The 22,880-nt window shown below is 42.4% G+C and overlaps 1 protein-coding gene across 7 annotated transcripts in view; it reads left to right on the forward strand.

Moving 5' to 3' along the window:
* Positions 1–22,880, forward strand: part of LOC144592689 (DENN domain-containing protein 3-like) — a 132,010-nt gene that overhangs the window by 40,843 nt on the left and 68,287 nt on the right. For 6 of the 7 annotated variants that reach the window (XR_013547165.1, XM_078397506.1, XM_078397510.1 and 3 more), the window contains 3 exons: positions 15,628–15,733; positions 20,269–20,551; positions 21,078–21,193. Coding sequence is in view for 6 of the 7 variants with exons in the window: in XM_078397506.1 (XP_078253632.1) it covers positions 15,650–15,733; positions 20,269–20,551; positions 21,078–21,193 (483 nt within the window). In the remaining variant the exon portion in view is untranslated. Of the gene's footprint in view, positions 1–3,740; positions 3,795–15,627; positions 15,734–20,268; positions 20,552–21,077; positions 21,194–22,880 lie in introns of all 7 variants that reach the window. The other variant, XM_078397508.1, reaches the window with a different exon arrangement.

Below are 22,880 nucleotides of genomic sequence, written 5' to 3' on the forward strand. Positions count from 1 at the left end.
TTCAAATCATTAGCATGATAATGTTACTTACTCCAAACTGCTTTACACTCATTATCTTGGATCATTTTTCTTTCTACCTTCTTCTAAACTGCTGGAAGATTCATTTGCATGGTATCCAGGTAGACTTAACTAACTGGATAGAGAATTGGTTCATATTGGTACGAAGTAGAGGATGTTGGTGGAAGGTTGTTTTTATGAGGCTGGTGATTTTGAGGTGGGCCTCAAGGGTCAGTGATGGGGCCCATGACTGCTTGTTGTCTATATCAACAAATAGGATGAGTGTACAAGGCATGATAAGTAAGTTGCAGATGAAACTAAAATGGGTGGTATCTAGACAGCTGGCCAAGTGGGCTGAAGAATGGCAAATAGAGTTTAATTCAGATAAGTGAGAGGTGTTGCACTTTGGGGAGTCATAGAAGTGCAGGGCAGATGGCATATAGGAAAGATGTCATTGAATTGAAAAGAGTGGAGAAGATTTCTGAGCAAGTTGCCATGACTAGAGGGTCTGAGCTATAGGGAGAGTTTGGACAGGCTCGGACTATTCCTTGGAGTGCAGAACAACTAGGGATGAACATACAGAGGGGTATAAAATCACAAGGGACACAGCATCTTTTTTCTATGGTAGCAAAATCAAGAATTGAGGGGATAGGTTTAAGGTGAGAGGGGAAAATTTTAGTAGGAATCTCAGGGGCAACATTTTCACACAGAGGATAGTGGGTAGATGAAATTGAATGCCAGAGGAAGATAAGGCAGCTACAATAACAACATGTAAAAAGGCATTTGTACAGGCATATGGATAGGAAAGATTTGGATGGATATAGGCCAAATGTAGGCAAATAGGACTAGCATTGATATGGTATTTTGGTTACCAAGATGAGTTGGAGCAAAGTGCTGGATGACTGACTTAAAAACTACCTATTATTCCAACTTTTTACTTTTTTTCCAGCCAATTTAGTACATTTAGCTAATTGTCTGCAGACACCACATCAGCCTGTTTTCAGGCTTACTGCTTGAATTTTATTTGCATGCAAATGAACAGGTTTTTTTTATTGGTCACAGAGAGGTATAGGAAGGGTGTCATTAAAATGAAAAGGTTACAAAAAAGATTTAGATGGATGTTATTGGGTTTGGGAGTTTAATTTATACGGAGAAATTAGGTCTTTTTTCTCTGGAGCTTTGGAGGTATATGAAATCCTTATACTTTGATAAAGGTATATAAAATCAAGGGGTATAGATAAGGTCAATGGCTACAGGGTAGGGGAGTCCAAAACTAGAGGAAATAATTTTAAGATGGTGCCCAATGGAAGTGGTAAAGGCAAATAAAATTACGACATTTCAAAATACATTTAGATGGGTACATGGAAAGTTAAAGTTTGGAAGGCAATGAGCTGGGCAAGAGGGACTAGCTCTGTTGGGGAACTTGGTTGGCATGGACAAGTTGGGTCAAGAGGTGTGGTTCCCTGCTGCAGAGCTCTACAATCCTATATCTTTTACGACTCACTGTCTGCAAAGAGGGAGCTTTGGGGACGTTATCCCATATAATGTGATGGTAATTTTTAATTTAGAGAGAAAGATACAACGCGGGGAAACAGGCCCTTTGGCCCATCAAGTCCATACCGACCAACGATCCCCGCAAATTAACACTATCCTACACATTAGGGGCAATTTTACATTTACACCACCAATTAACCTACAAACTTGTATGTCTTTGGAGTGTGGGTGGAAACTGAAGATCTCGGAGAAACCCCACACAGGTCATGGGGAGAGCATACAAACTCCATTCTGACTAGCACCCGTAGTCAGGATTGATCCCGGGTCTCTGTAAGGCAGTAGGTCTACCGCTGCACCATATAATATTCTGTAATTATGTAGTATTAATATTTTTAACAAAATGTTGGCTTGTTTAAAATTCTAAATGCAGTAAAAATAATAATAATGGTGAATAAAGAAATTAAGTAGTAATGGGGAGTAAAGAAATGGCAGATGTACTGCATATGTTTTTTGCATCAGTCTTCACAGCAGAATACACCAGCAACGTGCCCGAAATTCAAGAGAGTTAGGGAGCAAATGTTAGTGGAGTTGCTGTTACTAAAGAGAAGGTGCTTATGAAGCTGGAAGGTCTGAAGGTGGATAGGTCACTTGGACCAGATGAGCTACCCTACAGGGTTCTGAAAGAGGTAACTTTAGAGATTGTGGAGGCATTAGTAGTGATCTTTCAAGAATCACTATTGTCAGGAGTGATCCTAGAGAGTTTAAACAGTGCACGGGAAACAGACATCGTGGGTTTAAACAAAGTGAATGACAATGTTTCTGCTGATTGTGCTGGTTTAGGAGCGCTGCGGCAACAGATTTATGAGGATTTTCCAAAGTTTGGAAAATTGAAGCCGAGGAAAAATGCATTACTTTGGGAGAGGTGGGGGGGAGGGGAGAAAGGAAACTGAAGAAAGGCTTATTAGTGATGTATAAAATTATGATGGGTCTGGGAAGGACCGATTTCCCTTTGCTGGGGGCTGAAAAATCATAATTTCAAAGCAATTAGTAGGATTAGAAAAGGAAGTGCTTTCACAACCATAGAGTGGTAGGAATCAATGCCTGAAAGCATGAAAGAGGCAGAAACCCTCATTGTATTTATAAAGCACAGTACTAGGATTAGTATTTAGAGCTGGGTCGATGGCTGCAGACCTCGTGCTGAAAGGTAGGGTTAAACCGGGCAGCTCTTTTTCGACACATTGGGTGTAATGGTCTCTTTTATTGTAAATTTTCCATGAATTCTATATTTTTCTTTAAGCTAATGGTTTGAATTCTGATTAGATGCAAGTCATCTTGATATTGGAAAGTTGCCATCATAAAAGTAATTGCATGCAAAGCTTAATGTTTGTGAAGTTTTGAATGTCCAATTATCTGATTAAACTACTTTCAGTGACATCAATAAATAATTCCATACAGAAATTAGTTTCTCCTTTCCTGAATGCTGGTTTGCTGCTAGTAGATTGTAGTGCGGTTGTAGTGAGATTTATGCCTTGGAATAAATTAAGTTTCATTTTGCAATGGTGGACTATCTACACTTTCATCTTTGTGGGGAGACCACTGTGAGATACACATCATTATGATGTGTGTAGGTTAGTTTGATATGCTGGTTTGGATTGAATGCACAAGAAATATATAAATTTTGAAAGATTGCACTCTCCAAAGGTTATGAGTGCAGAGTTGTTGACTTATGAACAGGTGTTACTAACTTAATAAGGCAAGAGATTATTAATTTGTTTTATCCAACCTTCTATTCATTCTCAATGTGTACTTCAGTTCTTGACTATAATAGAATACAATTTTTATATATTTTTCTTGTAGGTGGACTCCCAATAAGTTCTCTCCACACTTCCCTTAACAAAGTACTTGCTCTGCAGGCTTATATAGAATAACCATTGCGAATCTTATTGTGTAGGTAATTTCTTATTATCAGTAAAATATTGGTTATCTGGCACACCACCAGCTAGCACACTTCAGTAACTAGTACTTCAGAGAAACGACCACCATGGCCTGTATTGGGTCAGTAACATGGGAGCACCTGGGCCAAGATCGGGACAACATCGAAATGGGCCTGGGCGTCTTTGCCTCTGTATGTCATATGTATTATTTTCTTAACTTCTGGCTAATGGCAATTGCCAACTCATTGCTGAATACTTTCAATTTCATTTATGATATTTATTTACAGCTCACTTTTCATTTTTTCTTTGCCTTAGATTTGAAGCAATAACCACCGGGTGGCGCCGTGAGTGATGGCAGCCTCGCCAATGGTCTGTCTGTCTTTTCGTCTTTTTTGTTATTCCTATCACAGGGAGGAATGTTGAGGAGTCGCTGTGGTGGATGTTTATGTTACAATGTATTTTGTATGTCTTGTTGCTTTTTATTGGTATGACTGTATGGCAAATCAAATTCCTCGTATACTTGGCTAATAAAGTATGATTATGATTATTAAATGTTTGTTTATATTGAATAGCAGTCTTTCGGAAAAGAGCAACAAAGTTCTTCTCAGCAGCCTAATTGATATTTGTCTCTCAGCCAACATTATTAAGACAAGTTATCTGGTAATTGTCACGTTGCTGCTTGCAGTATACTACTTAAACAAATTTGATACAAAATGTTCAATATTAGGATAACACTGTCACTTTAAAAATTGTCGACATCTTAGGCGGTTTCCCAGGATTGAGGAAGGCTTGCTTTCACTTTAGTTTTGAACATTCCGAGATGACTTGTAAGGTCATACAGATTCTTCCACAGAGGGGGCAGGAGATCGAGTTTTTAAATTGTCATTATTATTTCTGAGACCAGAATAATAATTCTTACTTGTTGCAGCTTTCCATGTTAATTAAATGCAACAACACAACAAATAAATTGGTGTTGGCATTTGTTTATCGTTGTTTATCGTTGTAACAAGTTGTTTGAAAAACATTGTTTTTGTGCTATCTGGTCAAGTCATACTATACATGAGTTCAATTAAGCCACACATTGGTGCAATGTGAAAAATACAAGAATGCAGAATATAGCGTTACAGTGTTACAGTTACAGGGAAAGTTCAAATACATGGGCCACAATGAGAAAGGTTTGGAAGACCAGGATTACACTCTTATGAAAGGATGGTTTGGTAGATGCAGCAGGGGAGAAGCTGTTCCTGAATCCGGTGGTATATGTTTTCAACCTTTGTATCTTCTGCCTGACAGAGGAAGGAAGAAGAGGGAATGCCGAGGGTGTAAATGGTTTTGGATTATGTTGAAATAAATGTACAATAAATTAGAATTTGTTTCTGTGTGTATAAGAGCCTGATAGTTGCTGATAGTTTCTGGGTGTATCAGAGCTTGATAGGGAAGAAGCTGTTCTTGAACCTGGAGGTAAAGGTTCTCAAGTTCCTGTACCATTCTGATGGTGACAGTGGGATGAGAGCTTGGCCAGAGTAGTATGGGGTTTTGATGATATTTGCTGCCTTCTTGAGGTAGAATTTCCTGTAGATCAATTTGATGGTGGGATGGTTGACACTCGTGATGAACTGGGGAATGCCCACCCCTTTTTTGCAGCCTCCTGAGCTTTCAATTTGCCAACCCTGGATGTGATGCTACAAGTCAGTATGCTCTCCATCGTACACTCGAGATTGACGACATGCCAAATCTTCTCAAACTGCTGAGGAAGTAGAGACATTAGTGAGCTTTCTTTGTGTAGGAAAGAACTGCAGATGCTGGTTTAAATCGAAGGTAGACACAAAAAGCTGGAGTAACTCAGCAGGTCAGGCAGCATCTCTGGAGAGAAGGAATGGGTGTCGTTTCAGGTCGAGACCCTTCTTTGACATTGCATAAATATGCTGCACCCAGGACAGATATTCAGAGATGTGTATGCCCAAGAACTTGAAGCTGTTGACTCTCCCCACCACCATCCCACCGATAATGACAGGTGTATGGCCCTGTACTTTCCCTTCCTGAAAGTAATAATCAGCTCCATGGTCAATTAACATTGAGAGCAAGATTGTTGTTCTGGCACCACTCCACCAGATTATCAATCTCCCTCCTGTATTCTGACTTTTCATTATCTGTTATTCGTTCCTCCCCTCCTCCCCCATCTCCCCCTCCCCCCCCCCTACTCCCCCCTTCCCCTCCCCCCACCCCCTCTCCTCCCCTCCCTCTACCCCTAACCCCCCTTATCCTCCCCCTCCTCCCCTTGCCTTCTCCCTTCCCCTCCCCCCCACTCCATCCCCCTCAACCCCCCTTATCCTCCCTCCCTCCCTTTAAACGTTAAAATGTGAATAACTTAAAAAATATAACCGATTTCAATGAAACTTCTTCCATTATCACCAAAGGGACGATGGTGAGTAAGGTGGGCCTAAAATTGTCGTGCTATTATGTACCGTTTTGGCTGTAGTTCAGAAACAAACAAACAAACGAGAGTTTTAGTATATAGAAGATGTTGGTTCAACTTGGCAGTTGTGTTCTTTAGGACTCAGCTAGCTCAGTCTGTAATAGTCCTACATGCACTAACTTCAGTGCTTTGTCCCTTTGTTGTTCAATATAGAAATTCACGTTAGGCAGGAAATGGTTTTGGGTAGACTGATGGGACTGAAGGCTGATAAATCCCCAGGGCCTGATGGTCTGCATCCCAGAGTACTTAAGGAGGTGGCTCTAGAAATAGTGGAAGCATTGGAGATCATTTTTCAATGTTCTATAGATTCAGGATCAGTTCCTGTGGATTGGAGAATAGCAAATGTTATCCCACTTTTTAAGAAAGGAGGGAGAGAGAAAACGGGTAATTATAGACCAGTTAGTCTGACATCAGTGGTGGGGAAAATGCTGGAGTCAATTATAAAAGACGAAATTGCTGAGCATTTGGATAGCAGTAACGGGATCGTTCCGAGTCAGCATGGATTTACGAAGGGGAAATCATGCTTGACAAATCTACTGGAATTTTTTGAGGATGTAACTAGGAAAATTGACAAGGGAGAGTCAGTGGATGTGGTGTACCTCGACTTTCAGAAAGCCTTCGACAAGGTCCCACATAGGAGATTAGTGGGCAAAATTAGGGCACATGGTATTGGGGGTAGGGTACTGACATGGATAGAAAATTGGTTAACAGACAGAAAGCAAAGAGTGGGGATAAATGGGTCCCTTTCGGAATGGCAGGCAGTGACCAGTGGGGTACCGCAAGGTTCGGTGCTGGGACCCCAGCTATTTAACATATACATTAATGACTTAGACGAAGGGATTAAAAGTACCATTAGCAAATTTGCAGATGATACTAAGTTGGGGGGTAGTGTGAATTGTGAGGAAGATGCAATAAGGCTGCAGGGTGACCTGGACAGGTTGTGTGAGTGGGCGGATACATGGCAGATGCAGTTTAATGTAGATAAGTGTGAGGTTATTCACTTTGGAAGTAAGAATAGAAAGGCAGATTATTATCTGAATGGTGTCAAGTTAGGAGGAGGGGGAGTTCAACGAGATCTGGGTGTCCTAGTGCATCAGTCAATGAAAGGAAGCATGCAGGTTCAGCAGGCAGTGAAGAAAGCCAATGGAATGTTGGCCTTCGTAACAAGAGGAGTTGAGTATAGGAGCAAAGAGGTCCTTCTACAGTTGTACCGGGCCCTGGTGAGACCGCACCTGGAGTACTGTGTGCAGTTTTGGTCTCCAAATTTGAGGAAGGATATTCTTGCTATGGAGGGCGTGCAGCGTAGGTTCACTAGATTAATTCCCGGAATGGCGGGACTGTCGTATGTTGAAAGGCTGGAGCGATTGGGCTTGTATACACTGGAATTTAGAAGGATGAGGGGGGATCTTATTGAAACATATAAGATAATTAGGGGATTGGACACATTAGAGGCAGATAACATGTTCCCAATGTTGGGGGAGTCCAGAACAAGGGGCCACAGTTTGAGAATAAGGGGTAGGCCATTTAGAACGTAGATGAGGAAGAACTTTTTCAGTCAGAGGGTGGTGAAGGTGTGGAATTCTCTGCCTCAGAAGGCAGTGGAGGCCAGTTCGTTGGATGCTTTCAAGAGAGAGCTGGATAGAGCTCTTAAGGATAGCGGAGTGAGGGGGTATGGGGAGAAGGCAGGAACGGGGTACTGATTGATAGTGATCAGCCATGATCGCATTGAATGGCGGTGCTGGCTCGAAGGGCTGAATGGCCTACTCCTGCACCTATTGTCTATTGTCTATAGTAGTGGTTCATTAGCTGAGAGGATAGTCATAGTAATAAGGCAGATATTTTGTTGCTGCTTGTTGCCCTTTGACAATGGAAAGAGGGCATGGACCAGATGGTGAAGATCCTTGATGATGGATGTTGTGTTCTTCAGGCAACCAATCTTGTAGATGCTTTTGATGCAGGGGAGGGCTGTGCTTGTGATTGACCGGGCTGAGTTCACAGGATATAAATTTCACAATCAAAACTGGTGTTTATCATCCACACCTAATTGTACCTGAACTGAAAAGGCAGTTAAGGCAACCACATTGGTGAGTCTGGAGTTGCAGTTGGTATTGGCCCTAATGTATTATTTGCACGTGTACCAAGATACATTTAAAAAAAAAAAAGAAATTTGAGCCAGGTTGGTGAGTTGGAGAGGCATGCTGGCGACGGAAACTTCTAAAGTTTATGGGTTTCAGAGACCTCATGAGTATAAGGATCAGAGTCCCTGTAAGGTTAAGGTCATTGTGTTTGCCAAGTGATGATGTCTGCTGAGTGAATGCTCCAGCTCTTACAGGATGAATCTTATTTTGTCTGCCAAGAAATTGCACACCAGAACTACCAACTAGTCTGCAGATCAACAGGAGATTACAATCTGTGGATGTTGGCCAGTACCGAGTTCAAGTCAAGTCAAGTCAAAGTCAATTTTATTGTCAATCCTCAGCCAGTTTACACAGACAGAAAATCGAAATACCGTTTCCCACAATCCCGAGGAACAAAGTGCATAAAACTAAGTTAAAATTAAAAAGGCACAGCAAACAACAATCAACATAAAATATAAGATATAGTCACTTCAAATGCGTTAAAAAAAAAAAAGTGTCTGGTGCTGGATGTGCGTGTGTGTGGGGTGTTAAAGTCCAGGTCCAATGGGGGCAGGGGAGAGAGGAGGAAGGGAGGGGAGAGAGTTCAGCATCCTGACAGCCTGGTGGAAAAAACTGTTCTTTAGTCGGGTGGTGCTCGACCTCAGGCTGCGAAACCTTCTCCCTGAAGGCAGGAGGGTGAAGAGGCTGTTGGAGGGGTGGGAGGGGTCACCCACAATGCTCAATGCTTTGCGGGTGAGGCGGGTGGTGTAAAGGACCAGGAGTGTTGGGAGTGAGGCGCCAGTGATCCTCTCAGCAGTGTTCACTATGCGCTGCAGGGTCTTGCGGCTGGAGGCTGTGCAGCTGCCGAACCACACAGTGATGCAGCTGCTGAGGATGCTCTCGATGGCGCCTCGGTAAAAAGTGTACATGATGGGTGTGGGCGCTCCCGCTCTCTTCAGTTTGCGGAGGAAGTAGAGGCGCTGCTGGGCTTTCTTGGCGATGGACGTGATGTTGTTGCTCCAGGAGAGATCCTCGGTGATGTTCACCCCCAGGAATTTGGTGCTGCTCACCTGCTCCACAGTAGCACCATTGATGGTCAGTGGGTGGGGGTGTTGGGTGTGCGTTCTCCTGAAGTCGACAACAATCTCCTTTGTTTTCTCCACATTCAGGAAGAGATTGTTGTCTGTGCACCACGCGGTCAGTACCGAGTTCCCACGATTTCTTTGGAAATTCTGAATTCTGAGAATTGGGAGACGGAGGGAGGCAGTTAGGAGAGGAAGGACTGGTGCATTGGGTGTGGGGAGACAGGGGAAAGTGTTTTGGCAAGATTGCTTTTTTATTTTCATTTCGGGCCATATCAATTATTTGGCGGACATCAGAATCTGCAATCACACAGCAATTACGACACCGAGGTGAACAGATTCAAAGCTTCTCTAAACAATAACAACCTTCCATATTCATGGAATCCCTGGCTTATGACAGGTTAAAACAAGGAAAGAACATTTTGGTTGACATAGACAAACTTAAGTCCTTGCATCAGGAATATATAGAAGCCCTCATAAATGATGCAAGGTGTGCACCATTTCTCAACTGATCTACCTCCCCATCCCAAAAAGGCACATTCAGCTGATTCAGCCAGTTCTCACATTGGCTTCATCGGTTACCTCTCAACCTGCAGCAAGTCATCCTTCATGCCTGAAGGAAAAGGGAAACATTTAGGGTCAGACATCTGTGAATGTAAGATTCATATACCCGTGTGCACTAACCCTGTGCAGCAAAATGTCATCTGCAATTATCTTGGACCTACTTGCCATTGGACGAGGATTCTGTTCTGTCCAGATTTTGGTATTCTGGTGTGCAAAATCTCTTCAGAACTGAAGTGGAAGCAAGTCATTGTTCCTGAGGAGAAGAAGGATATGGGGGTGATGATCTGATCTGTTTTTTTAAATTCCTGATTTATTTTGTTAGTTGAATTTAAACTACTTAACTGATGTTATGAAACTCTTAATTTTGGAACATTGACCAGCCTTTTGGAGACGAGTCCATCATTTTAGTAGGATCCTTGGTTGAGCAGTAAAGTAAAGTAAGTGCTAATCACAGTTCAACAGGCAGTTTAAAAAGAGCGCCAAAAGGAAGCTAGTAGTCAATTTGAAAAGTCCGGGAGCAGAGCAAGGACGCCCGTTGGCTGAGCAGTAAAGTAAGTGCTAATCACAGTTCAACAGGCAGTTTAAAAAGAGCGCCAAAAGGAAGCTAGTAGTCAATTTGAAAAGTCCGGGAGCAGAGCAAGGACGCCCGTTGGCTGAGCAGTAAAGTAAGTGCTAATCACAGTTCAACAGGCAGTTTAAAAAGAGCGCCAAAAGGAAGCTAGTAGTCAATTTGAAAAGTTCGGGAGCAGAGCAAGGACGCCCGTTGGCTGAGCAGTAAAGTAAGTGCTAATCACAGTTCAACAGGCAGTTTAAGAGAGAAGTCAGGTAAATTGGACAATCAGGCAATTTAATTGGTGATATAAGCAAGGCTTACAAAAGGGTGCAGCCCAGTGAGGGAAGTGCGAGTCTTTGGCTGCGAGTCTTCGGCGAGGAGGCTGAGGTGAGGAGGATACAATTGTTTTAAGCCAGAGCTGGTTATAGGCACAAGGTGATGGCGGAAAAGTTGGTGCGGTGTGTTTCCTGCAGGATGTGGGAAGACGGGGACGTCGCTGGAGCTTCTGGGAGCTACACCTGCAAGAACTGTGTCCAGGTGCAGCTCCTGAAGGGACGTGTGGTGGAGTTGGAGAGGCAGTTGGATGACCTCAGGGCCATCTGCGAATGCGAGAGTTTCCTCGACAGGACCTATTGTGAGGCTGTCACGCCAAGGGTCCAGGTCGAGCGAAGGTGGGAGACTGTTTCCGGGGGGAGTGGACATAGACTACAGGAGACCCCAGTGGCTGTGCCTATTGCAAATAGGTATACCCTCTTGGGAACTGTCGGGGCAGAAGACGTTTCCAGTCCGAGTGGCGGACCTGTTGGCAAGGATACTCGACAGGGGAGACCAAAGTCTGGAAGAGCCGTAGTGGTCGGTGACTCCATAGTCCGAGGGACGGACAGAAGATTCTGTGGCAGCAGGAGGGACTTGAGGATGGTCTGTTGCCTCCCTGGTGCCAGGGTTCAACACATCACAGACCGGCTTCAGAAAATCCTAGCGAGGGAAGGCGATCAACCTGAAGTCGTTGTGCACGTGGGCACGAATGACGTCGGGCGGAAGAGGAAGGAGGTGCTACAGCGGGAGTTTAGAGAGTTGGGAAAAACGCTGAGAAGTAGGACGTCGAAGGTAGTTATCTCTGGACTGCTACCGGTACCTCGTGCTGGTGAGGCCAGGAACAGAGAGATAGAGGGTATGAATTTATGGCTGAGGGACTGGTGCAGAGAGCAGGGATTTAGATTTCTGGACCACTGGGATCTCTTCTGGGCTAGGGGTGACTTGTACAAAAGGGACGGGTTGCATCTTAACAGCAGGGGGACAAACATTCTGGCAGGCAGGTTTGCTAGTGTGACACCTGTGGCTTTAAACTAAGTAGTGGGGGGGAGGGGTTAACAAATTGTGAATATGAAGATGAGGTAAAAGGGAATACAGGAGATATTGCAAAAGACTCTCGGAAGAATGGGAACAGAAGTTCTAGAGCGGAAAAGAAATTAAGGGCAGGGCCAATTGTGAACGATGTGAGAGGGGAGGTAAATACAGAAGTTAAAGTGTTGTACTTAAATGCGCGTAGTATAAAAAATAAAGTGGATGAGCTTGAGGCTCAGTTAGTCATGGGCAAGTATGATGTTGTAGGGATCACTGAGACATGGCTACAAGAGGACCAGGGCTGGGAACTGAATATTCAGGGGTACACAACGTATAGAAAAGACAGACAGGTGGGCAGAGGGGGTGGGGTTGCTCTGATGGTAAGGAATGATATTCATTCCCTTGCAAGGGGTGACATAGAATCAGGAGATGTTGAATCAGTATGGATAGAAATGAGAAATTGTAAGGGTAAAAAGACCCTAATGGGAGTTATCTATAGGCCCCCAAACAGTAGCCTCGACTTAGGGTGCAAGTTAAATCAGGAGATAAAATTGGCGTGTCAAAAATGTAATGCTACGGTGGTTATGGGAGATTTCAACATGCAGGTTGACTGGGAAAATCAGGTTGGAAATGGACCCCAGGAAAGAGAGTTTGTAGAGTGCCTTCGAGATGGATTCTTAGAACAGCTTGTACTGGAGCCTACCAGGGAGAAGGCAATTCTGGATTTAGTGTTGTGTAATGATCCTGATCTGATAAGGGGACTAGAGGTAAAAGAGCCATTAGGAGGCAGTGATCACAACATGATAAGTTTTACTCTGCAAATGGAAAGGCAGAAGGGAAAATCGGAAGTGTCGGTATTACAGTATAGCAAAGGGGATTACAGAGGCATGAGGCGGGAGCTGGCCAAAATTGATTGGAAGGAGGCCCTAGCAGGGAAGACGGTAGAACAGCAATGGCAGGTATTCCTGGGAATAATGCAGAGGTTGCAGGATCAATTTATTCCAAAGAGGTGGAAAGACTCTAAGGGGAGTAAGAGACACCTGTGGCTGACGAGGGAAGTCAGGGACAGCATAAAAATTAAGGAGAGGAAGTATAACATAGCAAAGAAGAGTGGGAAGACAGAGGATTGGGACTCTTTTAAAGAGCAACAAAAGTTAACTAAAAAGGCAATACGAGGAGAAAAGATGAGGTACGAGGGTAAACTAGCCAATAATATAAAGGAGGATAGCAAAAGTTTTTTTAGGTACGTGAAGAGGAAAAAAATAGTCAAGGCAAATGTGGGTCCCTTGAAGACAGAAGCAGGGGAATTTATTATGGGGAACAAAGAAATGGCAGACGAGTTAAACCGTTACTTTGGATCTGTCTTCACTGAGGAAGATACACACAATCTCCCAAATGTTCTAGGGGCTGGAGAACCTAGGGTGATGGAGGAACTGAAGGAAATCCACATTAGGCAGGAAATGGTTTTGGGTAGACTGATGGGACTGAAGGCTGATAAATCCCCAGGGCCTGATGGTCTGCATCCCAGAGTACTTAAGGAGGTGGCTCTAGAAATAGTGGAAGCATTGGAGATCATTTTTCAATGTTCTATAGATTCAGGATCAGTTCCTGTGGATTGGAGAATAGCAAATGTTATCCCACTTTTTAAGAAAGGAGGGAGAGAGAAAACGGGTAATTATAGACCAGTTAGTCTGACATCAGTGGTGGGGAAAATGCTGGAGTCAATTATAAAAGACGAAATTGCTGAGCATTTGGATAGCAGTAACGGGATCATTCCGAGTCAGCATGGATTTACGAAGGGGAAATCATGCTTGACAAATCTACTGGAATTTTTTGAGGATGTAACTAGGAAAATTGACAAGGGAGAGTCAGTGGATGTGGTGTACCTCGACTTTCAGAAAGCCTTCGACAAGGTCCCACATAGGAGATTAGTGGGCAAAATTAGGGCACATGGTATTGGGGGTAGGGTACTGACATGGATAGAAAATTGGTTAACAGACAGAAAGCAAAGAGTGGGGATAAATGGGTCCCTTTCGGAATGGCAGGCAGTGACCAGTGGGGTACCGCAAGGTTCGGTGCTGGGACCCCAGCTATTTACGATATACATTAATGACTTAGACGAAGGGATTAAAAGTACCATTAGCAAATTTGCAGATGATACTAAGTTGGGGGGTAGTGTGAATTGTGAGGAAGATGCAATAAGGCTGCAGGGTGACTTGGACAGGTTGTGTGAGTGGGCGGATACATGGCAGATGCAGTTTAATGTAGATAAGTGTGAGGTTATTCACTTTGGAAGTAAGAATAGAAAGGCAGATTATTATCTGAATGGTGTCAAGTTAGGAGGAGGGGGAGTTCAACGAGATCTGGGTGTCCTAGTGCATCAGTCAATGAAAGGAAGCATGCAGGTTCAGCAGGCAGTGAAGAAAGCCAATGGAATGTTGGCCTTCGTAACAAGAGGAGTTGAGTATAGGAGCAAAAAGGTCCTTCTACAGTTGTACCGGGCCCTGGTGAGACCGCACCTGGAGTACTGTGTGCAGTTTTGGTCTCCAAATTTGAGGAAGGATATTCTTGCTATGGAGGGCGTGCAGCGTAGGTTCACTAGATTAATTCCCGGAATGGCGGGACTGTCGTATGTTGAAAGGCTGGAGCGATTGGGCTTGTATACACTGGAATTTAGAAGGATGAGGGGGGATCTTATTGAAACATATAAGATAATTAGGGGATTGGACACATTAGAGGCAGATAACATGTTCCCAATGTTGGGGGAGTCCAGAACAAGGGGCCACAGTTTGAGAATAAGGGGTAGGCCATTTAGAACGGAGATGAGGAAGAACTTTTTCAGTCAGAGGGTGGTGAAGGTGTGGAATTCTCTGCCTCAGAAGGCAGTGGAGGCCAGTTCGTTGGATGCTTTCAAGAGAGAGCTGGATAGAGCTCTTAAGGATAGCGGAGTGAGGGGGTATGGGGAGAAGGCAGGAACGGGGTACTGATTGATAGTGATCAGCCATGATCGCATTGAATGGCGGTGCTGGCTCGAAGGGCTGAATGGCCTACTCCTGCACCTATTGTCTATTGTCTATTGTCTATAAAGTTATTGTATTATATTGGTCGTTGTGATATGTACATTAGAATGCAAATTTAAGGCTGTTAGTTACTTTTTATACACTGAAGATTGATCTTGAGGTTTGAAATCAACTCCAGGATAGCTTCTTTGGTAAATGTGAACATATTTTGCAGCATCAGAATTTAATTACTGTGGAAACCTGAATATATTTTAAATACAGCAAATATTATTTCAAATCCTACAAAATACAGTGTGTCTTTTAAGGTGAATTTTTTTTGTGCATATTTGGGTCTTGACCCGAAAGGTCACCCATTCCCTCTATCCAGAGATGCTGCCTGTCCTGTTGAGTTACTCTAGTCTTTTGTGTCCATCTTTACTGTGGGCACCATCTTGTTAAGCAGCCTTGCATGTGGCACCTCATCAACGACCTTCTGAAAATCTAAGTAAAGAACATTCACTGACTCTCCTTTGTCTATCCTGCTTGTTACTTCCTTAAAGAATTCCAACAGATTCGTCAGGCAAGATTCCCCCCCCCCTTAACTTAACCATGCTAATTTTAGCCTATTTTACCACGTTCTTCCAAGTGCCCGGAAACCCGATCCTTAATAATTGACTCAAAAAATTTACTGACCACAGAAGTCAGACTAATTGGCCTATACTTTCCTTTCTTTTGCCTCGCTCCCTTCTTAAAACACTGAATTTGTATCTATACTATTGTACATTTAATCATGGGGATCACTATACCATGTGATTGCATGACTTGTCTTTTTTGATTTTGACAGTTTCATTTTTAGTCGCTATTAGAACTGGTAACTTCCTGTTTATTCTTATTTTGGGTATCGCCAAGAAATACAGCATTTATTGCTGATCTCTAAACTTGATTATGGCTATTCTGTATTTTTGTATATTTAACATTATTTGTTTTCAACTTGATGAAGATTTTGATTAATGTAAATTACTGTTGGTTTTTAATTTTTTTCTCTTTCCTGTATAATTCATTAACAGGACCACAGAAGACAAACCAGTTATGGCTGATGTTCTACCTAATGGAATATTGGAAATATGTGTAGTTGTGGGAGCATCACATGAAAAACTGAAGGAAATTTGCCAGGCAAGTTATTTTTTCATTTGAAAATTGTTTCTGATGATTATGATTAAACAGCTTAATGTAACTTATTCCTAGTCAGTGGCGATCATATTTTCACTCTTATGTTGGAGGTGCCTGATACCATGAGAATGGCTTTCCTGTGGGTTTTTTTAATCAGGTTTCTGATAGTTGCTCATTATAATTGTGTTCAAAGATCAAGATTTATAACACTATTTTGAATTGCACTTTCACTATATCCCTCTATTATTTTAAACCAATATTTCTTTAATAGCAATTCAAATTGTTTGAAAGCTCAATTCATAGGATAATTAAATTGTTATTTTGTTAGTTAAGTTATTTTTGATAGCCTGCAGCAAATTATTCCTTCTGTGCACTCAGAGCAACAAAATCCAGGACAGTAAACCCACCCCCAATGACAGACCATGGAGGGGGGGGGGGGGGGGGGGGGGAGAAAGAAATGTCCGTTATTGCCGAATGTCTGCTATAACCGTGTAAGGTATTAATTATTGTATGTAGTTGAAACAAAGAACTGCAGATGATAGTTAATACACAAAAGGAGACGAACTGCTGGAGTAACTCGTGGGTCAGGTAGCATCTCTGGAGAACATGGATAGGTGACATCGGGACCCTTCTTCGAACTGATTCTGTCTGCTGAGTTACTCCAGCACTTTATGTTTCACCTTAAAACTAGGCCCTGATGCCGCTGTCCCTACCAGATAGCCCTTCTTCACCGGTTCATGCGGCTGTTGTTGCGGCTCACATTGTAGCCCCTGGCTGGTAGCGCTTTCCTCAGGCCGCTACCAATGCCGTGACGTGCTCAGTAACTGTGGGGCTCCTTCCCCTCTCACCAGCTGTTGTTTGTTCCTTCAATTTGTCCGCCCCAATGCTATTTCCACCTCCTCCTTCTCCCATGGCTTTGTCCACTTCACTGCCGCCTTCTCCTTCTCCACCGCAATTGCCAACATCTTCCAATGTGGGGTATGTCGGTGACTCTGGGGGAGAGGACGAAGGAGGTGGCAATAGGGGGAATGGGGAGAGAAAGAGAGAGGCCGAGTGGACAAAGTGGCCAACAGGAAGATGCAGCAGCAGGTGAGAGGGAAGGGAACCCCATGGTGACCGAGCATGTCCTGTCGTAGCAGCAGCCCGAAGAAAGCATTGTCCCCTGGGGCTAAAATGTGAGCCGCAACAACAGCCGTGTCAAACAGACCGTGCAGTATGTGAAGAAGGGCTTGTTTGTGCATCTTGCGACCTGTGGATGGCGTCGGAAGCCGAGACTGTGAGTGGAATGGAGGCAGTGTGAGCTGGGGGTGGCGTCGGCAGGTCCTTCCACTATAACTAAAACCTGTTATAAAGGGATCCATTAAAATGAGGATTTACTGTGCTTTTTTTTATTTTAAAGGGGTTTATTAACAACTGACCAGGGTGGCTGCACATTGTAGTCAGAAATCCTACATAAGGTTGATTGATTTCAGAGATGTAGATGTGAGTAGCTTTTCAATAGACAATAGGTGCAGGAGTAGGCCCTTCGAGCCAGCACCGCCATTCAATGTGATCATGGCTGATCATCCACAATCAGTACCCCGTTCCTGCCCTCTCCCCATATCCCTTGACTCCGCTATCATTGAGCTCTATCTAACTCTCTCTTGAAAGCATCCAGAGAATTGGCCTCCACTGCCTTCTGAGGCAGAGAATTCCATAGATGTACAACTCTAAGTGAAAAGGTTTTTCCTCATCTTTGTTCTAAATGGCCTACCCCTTATTGTTAAACTGTGGCCCCTTGTTCTGGACTCCCCCAACATTGGGAACTTGTTTCCTGCCTCTAGTGTGTCCAATTCCTTAATAATCTTATATGTTTCAATAAGATCCCCTCTCATCTTTCTAAATTCCAGTGTATACAAGCCCAGTCGCTCCAGTCTTTCAACATACGACAGTCCCGCCATTCCGGGAACTAACCTAGTGAACCTACGCTGCACTCCCTCAATAGCAAGAATGTCCTTCCTCAAATTTGGAGACCAAAACTGCACACAGTACTCCAGGTGCGGTCTCACTAGGGCCCTGTATAACTGCAGAAGGACCTCTTTGCTCCTATACTCAACTCCTCTTATCATGAAGGCCAACATGCCATTAGCTTTCTTCACTGCCTTCTGTACCTGCATGCTCACTTTCAGTGACTGATGAACAAGGACACCCAGATCTCTTTGTACTTCCCCTTTTCCTAACTTGACACCATTCAGATAATAATCTGCCTTCCTGTTCTTACCACCAAAGTGGATAACCTCACATTTATCCACATTAAAATGCATCTGCCATACATTTGCCAACTCACCCAACCTGTCCAAGTCACCCTGCATCCTCATAGCATCCTCCTCAGTTCACACTGCCACCCAGCTTTATGTCATCTGCAAATTTGCTAATGTTACTTTAAATTCCTTCATCTAAGTGATTAATGTATATTGTAAATAGCTGCGGTCCCAGCACTGCCTTGCGGTACCCCACTAGTCACTGCCTGCCATTCTGAAAGGGACCTGTTAATCCCTACTCTTTGTTTCCTGTCTGCCAACCAATTTTTTATCCATGTCAGTACCCTACCCCCAATACCATGTGCTCTAATTTTGCCCACTCATCTCCTATGTGGGACCTTGTCGAAGCCTTTCTGAAAGTCCAGAATTCCTTAAGAATATTGAAGGCTTTCTCGCGTTCACTGTCTATAAAAATCTGGCTTTTCCTGCCTAAACCTCGAAAGACTCAAGACAATAATATGTAAGACCCAGAAATAATCTTAAAGACGGAACACCCTTGGGTATCGGTAACTCCTGTACTATTTCTTTCCATGCTGCTTGGTCTTAACATGAGCGCCTAATACCGTGTAGAAGGACCTGCAGATGCTGGTTTAAACCAAAGATAGACAAAGTGTTGGAGTAACTCAGCGCAACAGGCAGTAGAGAGGAATGGGTGATGATTTTGGTCGAGACCCGTCTTCAGATTGGGAGAGATTCAGACAATATTCATGCCACTGGGCTGCCCAAGTGAAATATGAGATGCTGCTCCTCCAATTTGCGTTTAGCCTCACTCTGACAATGAAGGAGGCTTAGGACAGAAAGGTCAGTGTGGGAATAGGAAGGGGAATTAAAGTGTTTGGCAAAGAGGAGATCAGGTCCAGGCAGACTGAGCAAAGGTGTTCAGCGAAACGATTGCCCAGTCTACATTTGGTCTTGCTGATGTATAAGCGTTTACATCTTGAACAACACATACAGTAGATGAGGTTGGAGGAGGTGCGAGTGAACCTCTGCCGAACCTGAAAGGACTGTCGGGGTCCCTCGACAGGTGCGACAGGTGTCGCATCTCCTGAGGTGGCAGGGGATGGGGGGGGGGGGGGGGGTTGTTCAGGAATGCCAGAACTAACTGTTGAGCCTTCCCAAGGTGTCGTGGGCCTAACTCAATGAAATATCAGTGAAGGGAGGTGCCCACTTGATAACCCCAATGATATACAATGATCTGTATCATCAGTTTTTTTTAATGAGCTAGTTAACATGTAGGTAGCTGTTTGTTGCATATGGAGGTAGTTATTGTCCTCAGCATAAGTTGGCATATTCAGTTAGATAGTACTTTGGCTTTGGGCTTGGTTTTCTTAGTTGAGCGCTTATCCTGGAGTTATATAGTTTGTATTTTATTTGTAATTCAAGCTACTGTTTAAATATTATATAATCTTTAACTCTGGATAATTTTAGACAGAAATCGCCATAGCTGCAATTTTCAAGCTTGTCAAATCTTCCAACATATGCAGCAAGTATAGTTACGTATGGCCACCTTTGGAGGGCCCATTCAATCTACTTGATCCATCAAGTCTATTCCAGCCCCCAACCAGGCAATTCAAACAGTCTCATTACACTCCCCTTATTCTATTGCCCTGCGATTTATTTTCACCCATGCCCTTTGCCTCCATGGTTTCCTCCCGCACTCCAAATACATGTGGGTTCGTAGGTTAATTGGCCTCTGTAAATTGCCCCTTGTATGTAGGGAGTAGATGCGCAAGTGGGATAACAGAACCATTAAATGGTGATTGATGGTCGGCATTCTTTCGGTGGGCCGAAGGGTCTTTTTCCATGTTGTATCTCTAAACTAAACTTCCCATAGTGCCCAGTTAAACACCCTTTTCTTACACTCGGTACTGTTCGCAAGTAGCAAAGCTCTTGTTCACAAACAAAGATAAATATTTGTGAAATGTACATGGGAGGTTTTCTGGAAATGTGTTTGTTATAAATGGAAAACCAGTTTATGATTGTACAGTGATCCCGATTAATTTAATTCTGTATTTTATTTTTTTAATTCCCCTGCTGCATTAATGGAGTTTGAAGTCGTATCTCCTGATCATTAATCCAATAATCTATCCTATCCTCTTGTAAATATCATCGCAAAGTATTAAAAAAAACAGCATTTATTTTATGATTTAATGTCAACAATATTTATTGTCCTTTAGTACTATCAGTTATACTTGCAGTATGCTTCCATATATCATTAGTTTCTTTCTCTCTCTTCAGGCTTTCCCGAAAGATGGTATTCGATCACATTGTTACCTTAGCCCAGAGATTCGATCGGTTCATGTTCCCCCCTTTGTTAGTAAAGAGGACAGTCGGTTTGGTAATTCTGATCAAAGTTTTACAAGAATTTCTAGACGGCGCTCATTCAAAAAGAAAAAGGAATTGAAGCACACAAATCCTGCCGTAACCAATGCAAATGCAGGTCACATAGAGTCACAGAGTGAGGAGTTTAGCATTCCAAGTAACATAGATCTCCAGGGACTACCTCAATTATGTTTCCCAGGTAAGTTGTTTATATTTGAAGATCACTTTTATTCTCTTGAGCTTGCCTTGCTTGGATGTAAAGAATTCAACCCAAAATATGTGGCATGCTGAGGTACATGTTCTTGTGTGCCATCAAGACTGCATTGCTTCCACTTGTTTATTTTGCAGTTATAACCAAAGTTTATTTAGATCAAAATTACAGACTTTCTATTGTCTTGTTAACATTACAGTTATGGTTTAAAAACAATTGGCAATCATATGGGCATGAATTCACGCTTCAGGAAGATAACAAATGGTTCTACTGACAATAAAGCTTGAAGAAAAATTATACTTTGTAACAAATTGAACAAACAAAAAAGAACCATCAGAATCCTTTTAGTCAAGCTAAATATTTTGAACAATGAGAAACCCATTGTTTAACTGCATGATTGATGGCACGTTTATATATAAATTATGAGACTGTATGTGTGCCAGGGGAGGGGTTTAATAAATCTGCCTAAGAATGGTACTTTTTCCTGCAGAATACTTTTTTCTTTCATTTTTAGGAGAATTGCAAATAGAAACTGAAGCAAAGGAGGACCGCTATCATTTCTTGGTGTTCACAGATGTTTTTGGAACAAGGACTTATGGTGTGGCAGTACAGTTTTACAGGCTTATTGAGGTATATAAAATATACTATAATTGAAAGCATAAGGAATTGCAGATGTTGCAATCTTGAGCAAAACATAAAATGCAGGAGTAACTCAGCGGGTCAGGCAGCATCTGTGGCGGAAATGGACAGGCAAAGATTCATGTCGGGACCTGTCAGAATCTGAAGAAGGGTCCCAAATTGAATTGTCATCTATCCATTTCCTCCATAGATGCTGTCTGACCTGCTGAGTTACTCCAGCACTTGGGTAATACTGTAATGATTATTTAATTTGGAAAAATGATGTGTAGATTGTCAGTTGCAGATTTCCAGAGGAACTATCATTAGGCTATTTCCTATTTCCTCCAGTGCTTTTCTCAAAACAACATGCAAAATGGATTATTTTCTTGTGTATAAATGGAAATGATTGTCAATTTTGTCTTTCTATTTATGTGGTACCTGAATTGCAGAGTATTTCCCACATTTTCTATTTTAGATTTCAAGCATACTGCAGAATTTTGATGGTGTTTTTTGGTTAATTTAACTGATATTGGATTAGTTTAGTTGAGAGATGCAGTGCAGAATCAGGCCCCTCAGAGAAAACCCCCATGGTCACGGGGAGAACATATAATCTCCGTACAGACAGCACCAGTAGTCGGGATGCTAATCATGTTAATCGGGAATTGTTGATGTTTGATAAGGGTTGATAAGATGAGAAAAGGAGGAGTAAAAGGTAAAAAGCTACCACTTTTATGTATAAGTAAAACATTCTTACAGAGAAAAGGAATAACTGGGGTGATCTCCCCATTCTGATACCTGGTAATTCCTACAGATAAAACTGAAAATAAAAGTTTGCAAAATATGCCAGCAAATGTTTTAGATTATCAATTTAAGTTTGGTAATAGAGAGCTATTAATTAGGTGCTGCAACATGACCTTTCCCCACATCTGTTAATATTTTATTTTTCAGATTCGTTATGATTGATTATTCCTTTCTGGAATTTAAAAAAATCCACCCCTGTTCCTTTGCTATTTTTAGTTTAATTTTTTTCTAACTACTGCCCGCAGGAAGTTTTCCTGATTTTTAACCTTATCAAAAACTGTCCTTATTTTAAATATCTTTAACATATCTTTGCAATTTTATTTAGCAAATTTCCAGTCAAATTCTCTAAATGCCCTCTTCATTTTTAATTTTAATTATTTTTAAACATTTATATTTACTAATTATTTCGATCGCGGAGGTTGGTTTCACCCAGTAAAAGATCACTTTTTTTAACATTAGGATACAGTCCCCTCAACTGTTTTAATTGCATTTTTACTTCCCTCTTTTTATTTTCTGAGGTCTGCTTGTGGTCTCAATTATTTAATTACCTCAAAAAAGGTTTGGAGTTACCACTGTGACTAAAAGTTCATGGTGGTCATGTTCTGAAAAGCTGAAAACAAGATATTTTGGAAATAGGAGATATGTTGCAGTTGTGGACGTAGCCCATTTTAAAGTGTTTTTTGAAAGATAAAAATTCAGGTTCCATTACTGGTAAGGATATCATATCAATGAAAGTGAGAGATCTGGAGTATAATTATTAATCTGGCATGACTGACCTCTTTTCTGATTTTTCCAGTAGTCATAGTTCTCGGTATGCACATTTTGACCTTGCTTTCTTTGGAATTGTACATTTACACACAACTGTAGTTTCTTTACATAAAAACATTTGCAACCATTT

Source organism: Rhinoraja longicauda, chromosome 4 (genome assembly GCF_053455715.1).
Source record: "Rhinoraja longicauda isolate Sanriku21f chromosome 4, sRhiLon1.1, whole genome shotgun sequence".
Lineage (NCBI taxonomy): Eukaryota > Metazoa > Chordata > Chondrichthyes > Rajiformes > Arhynchobatidae > Rhinoraja > Rhinoraja longicauda.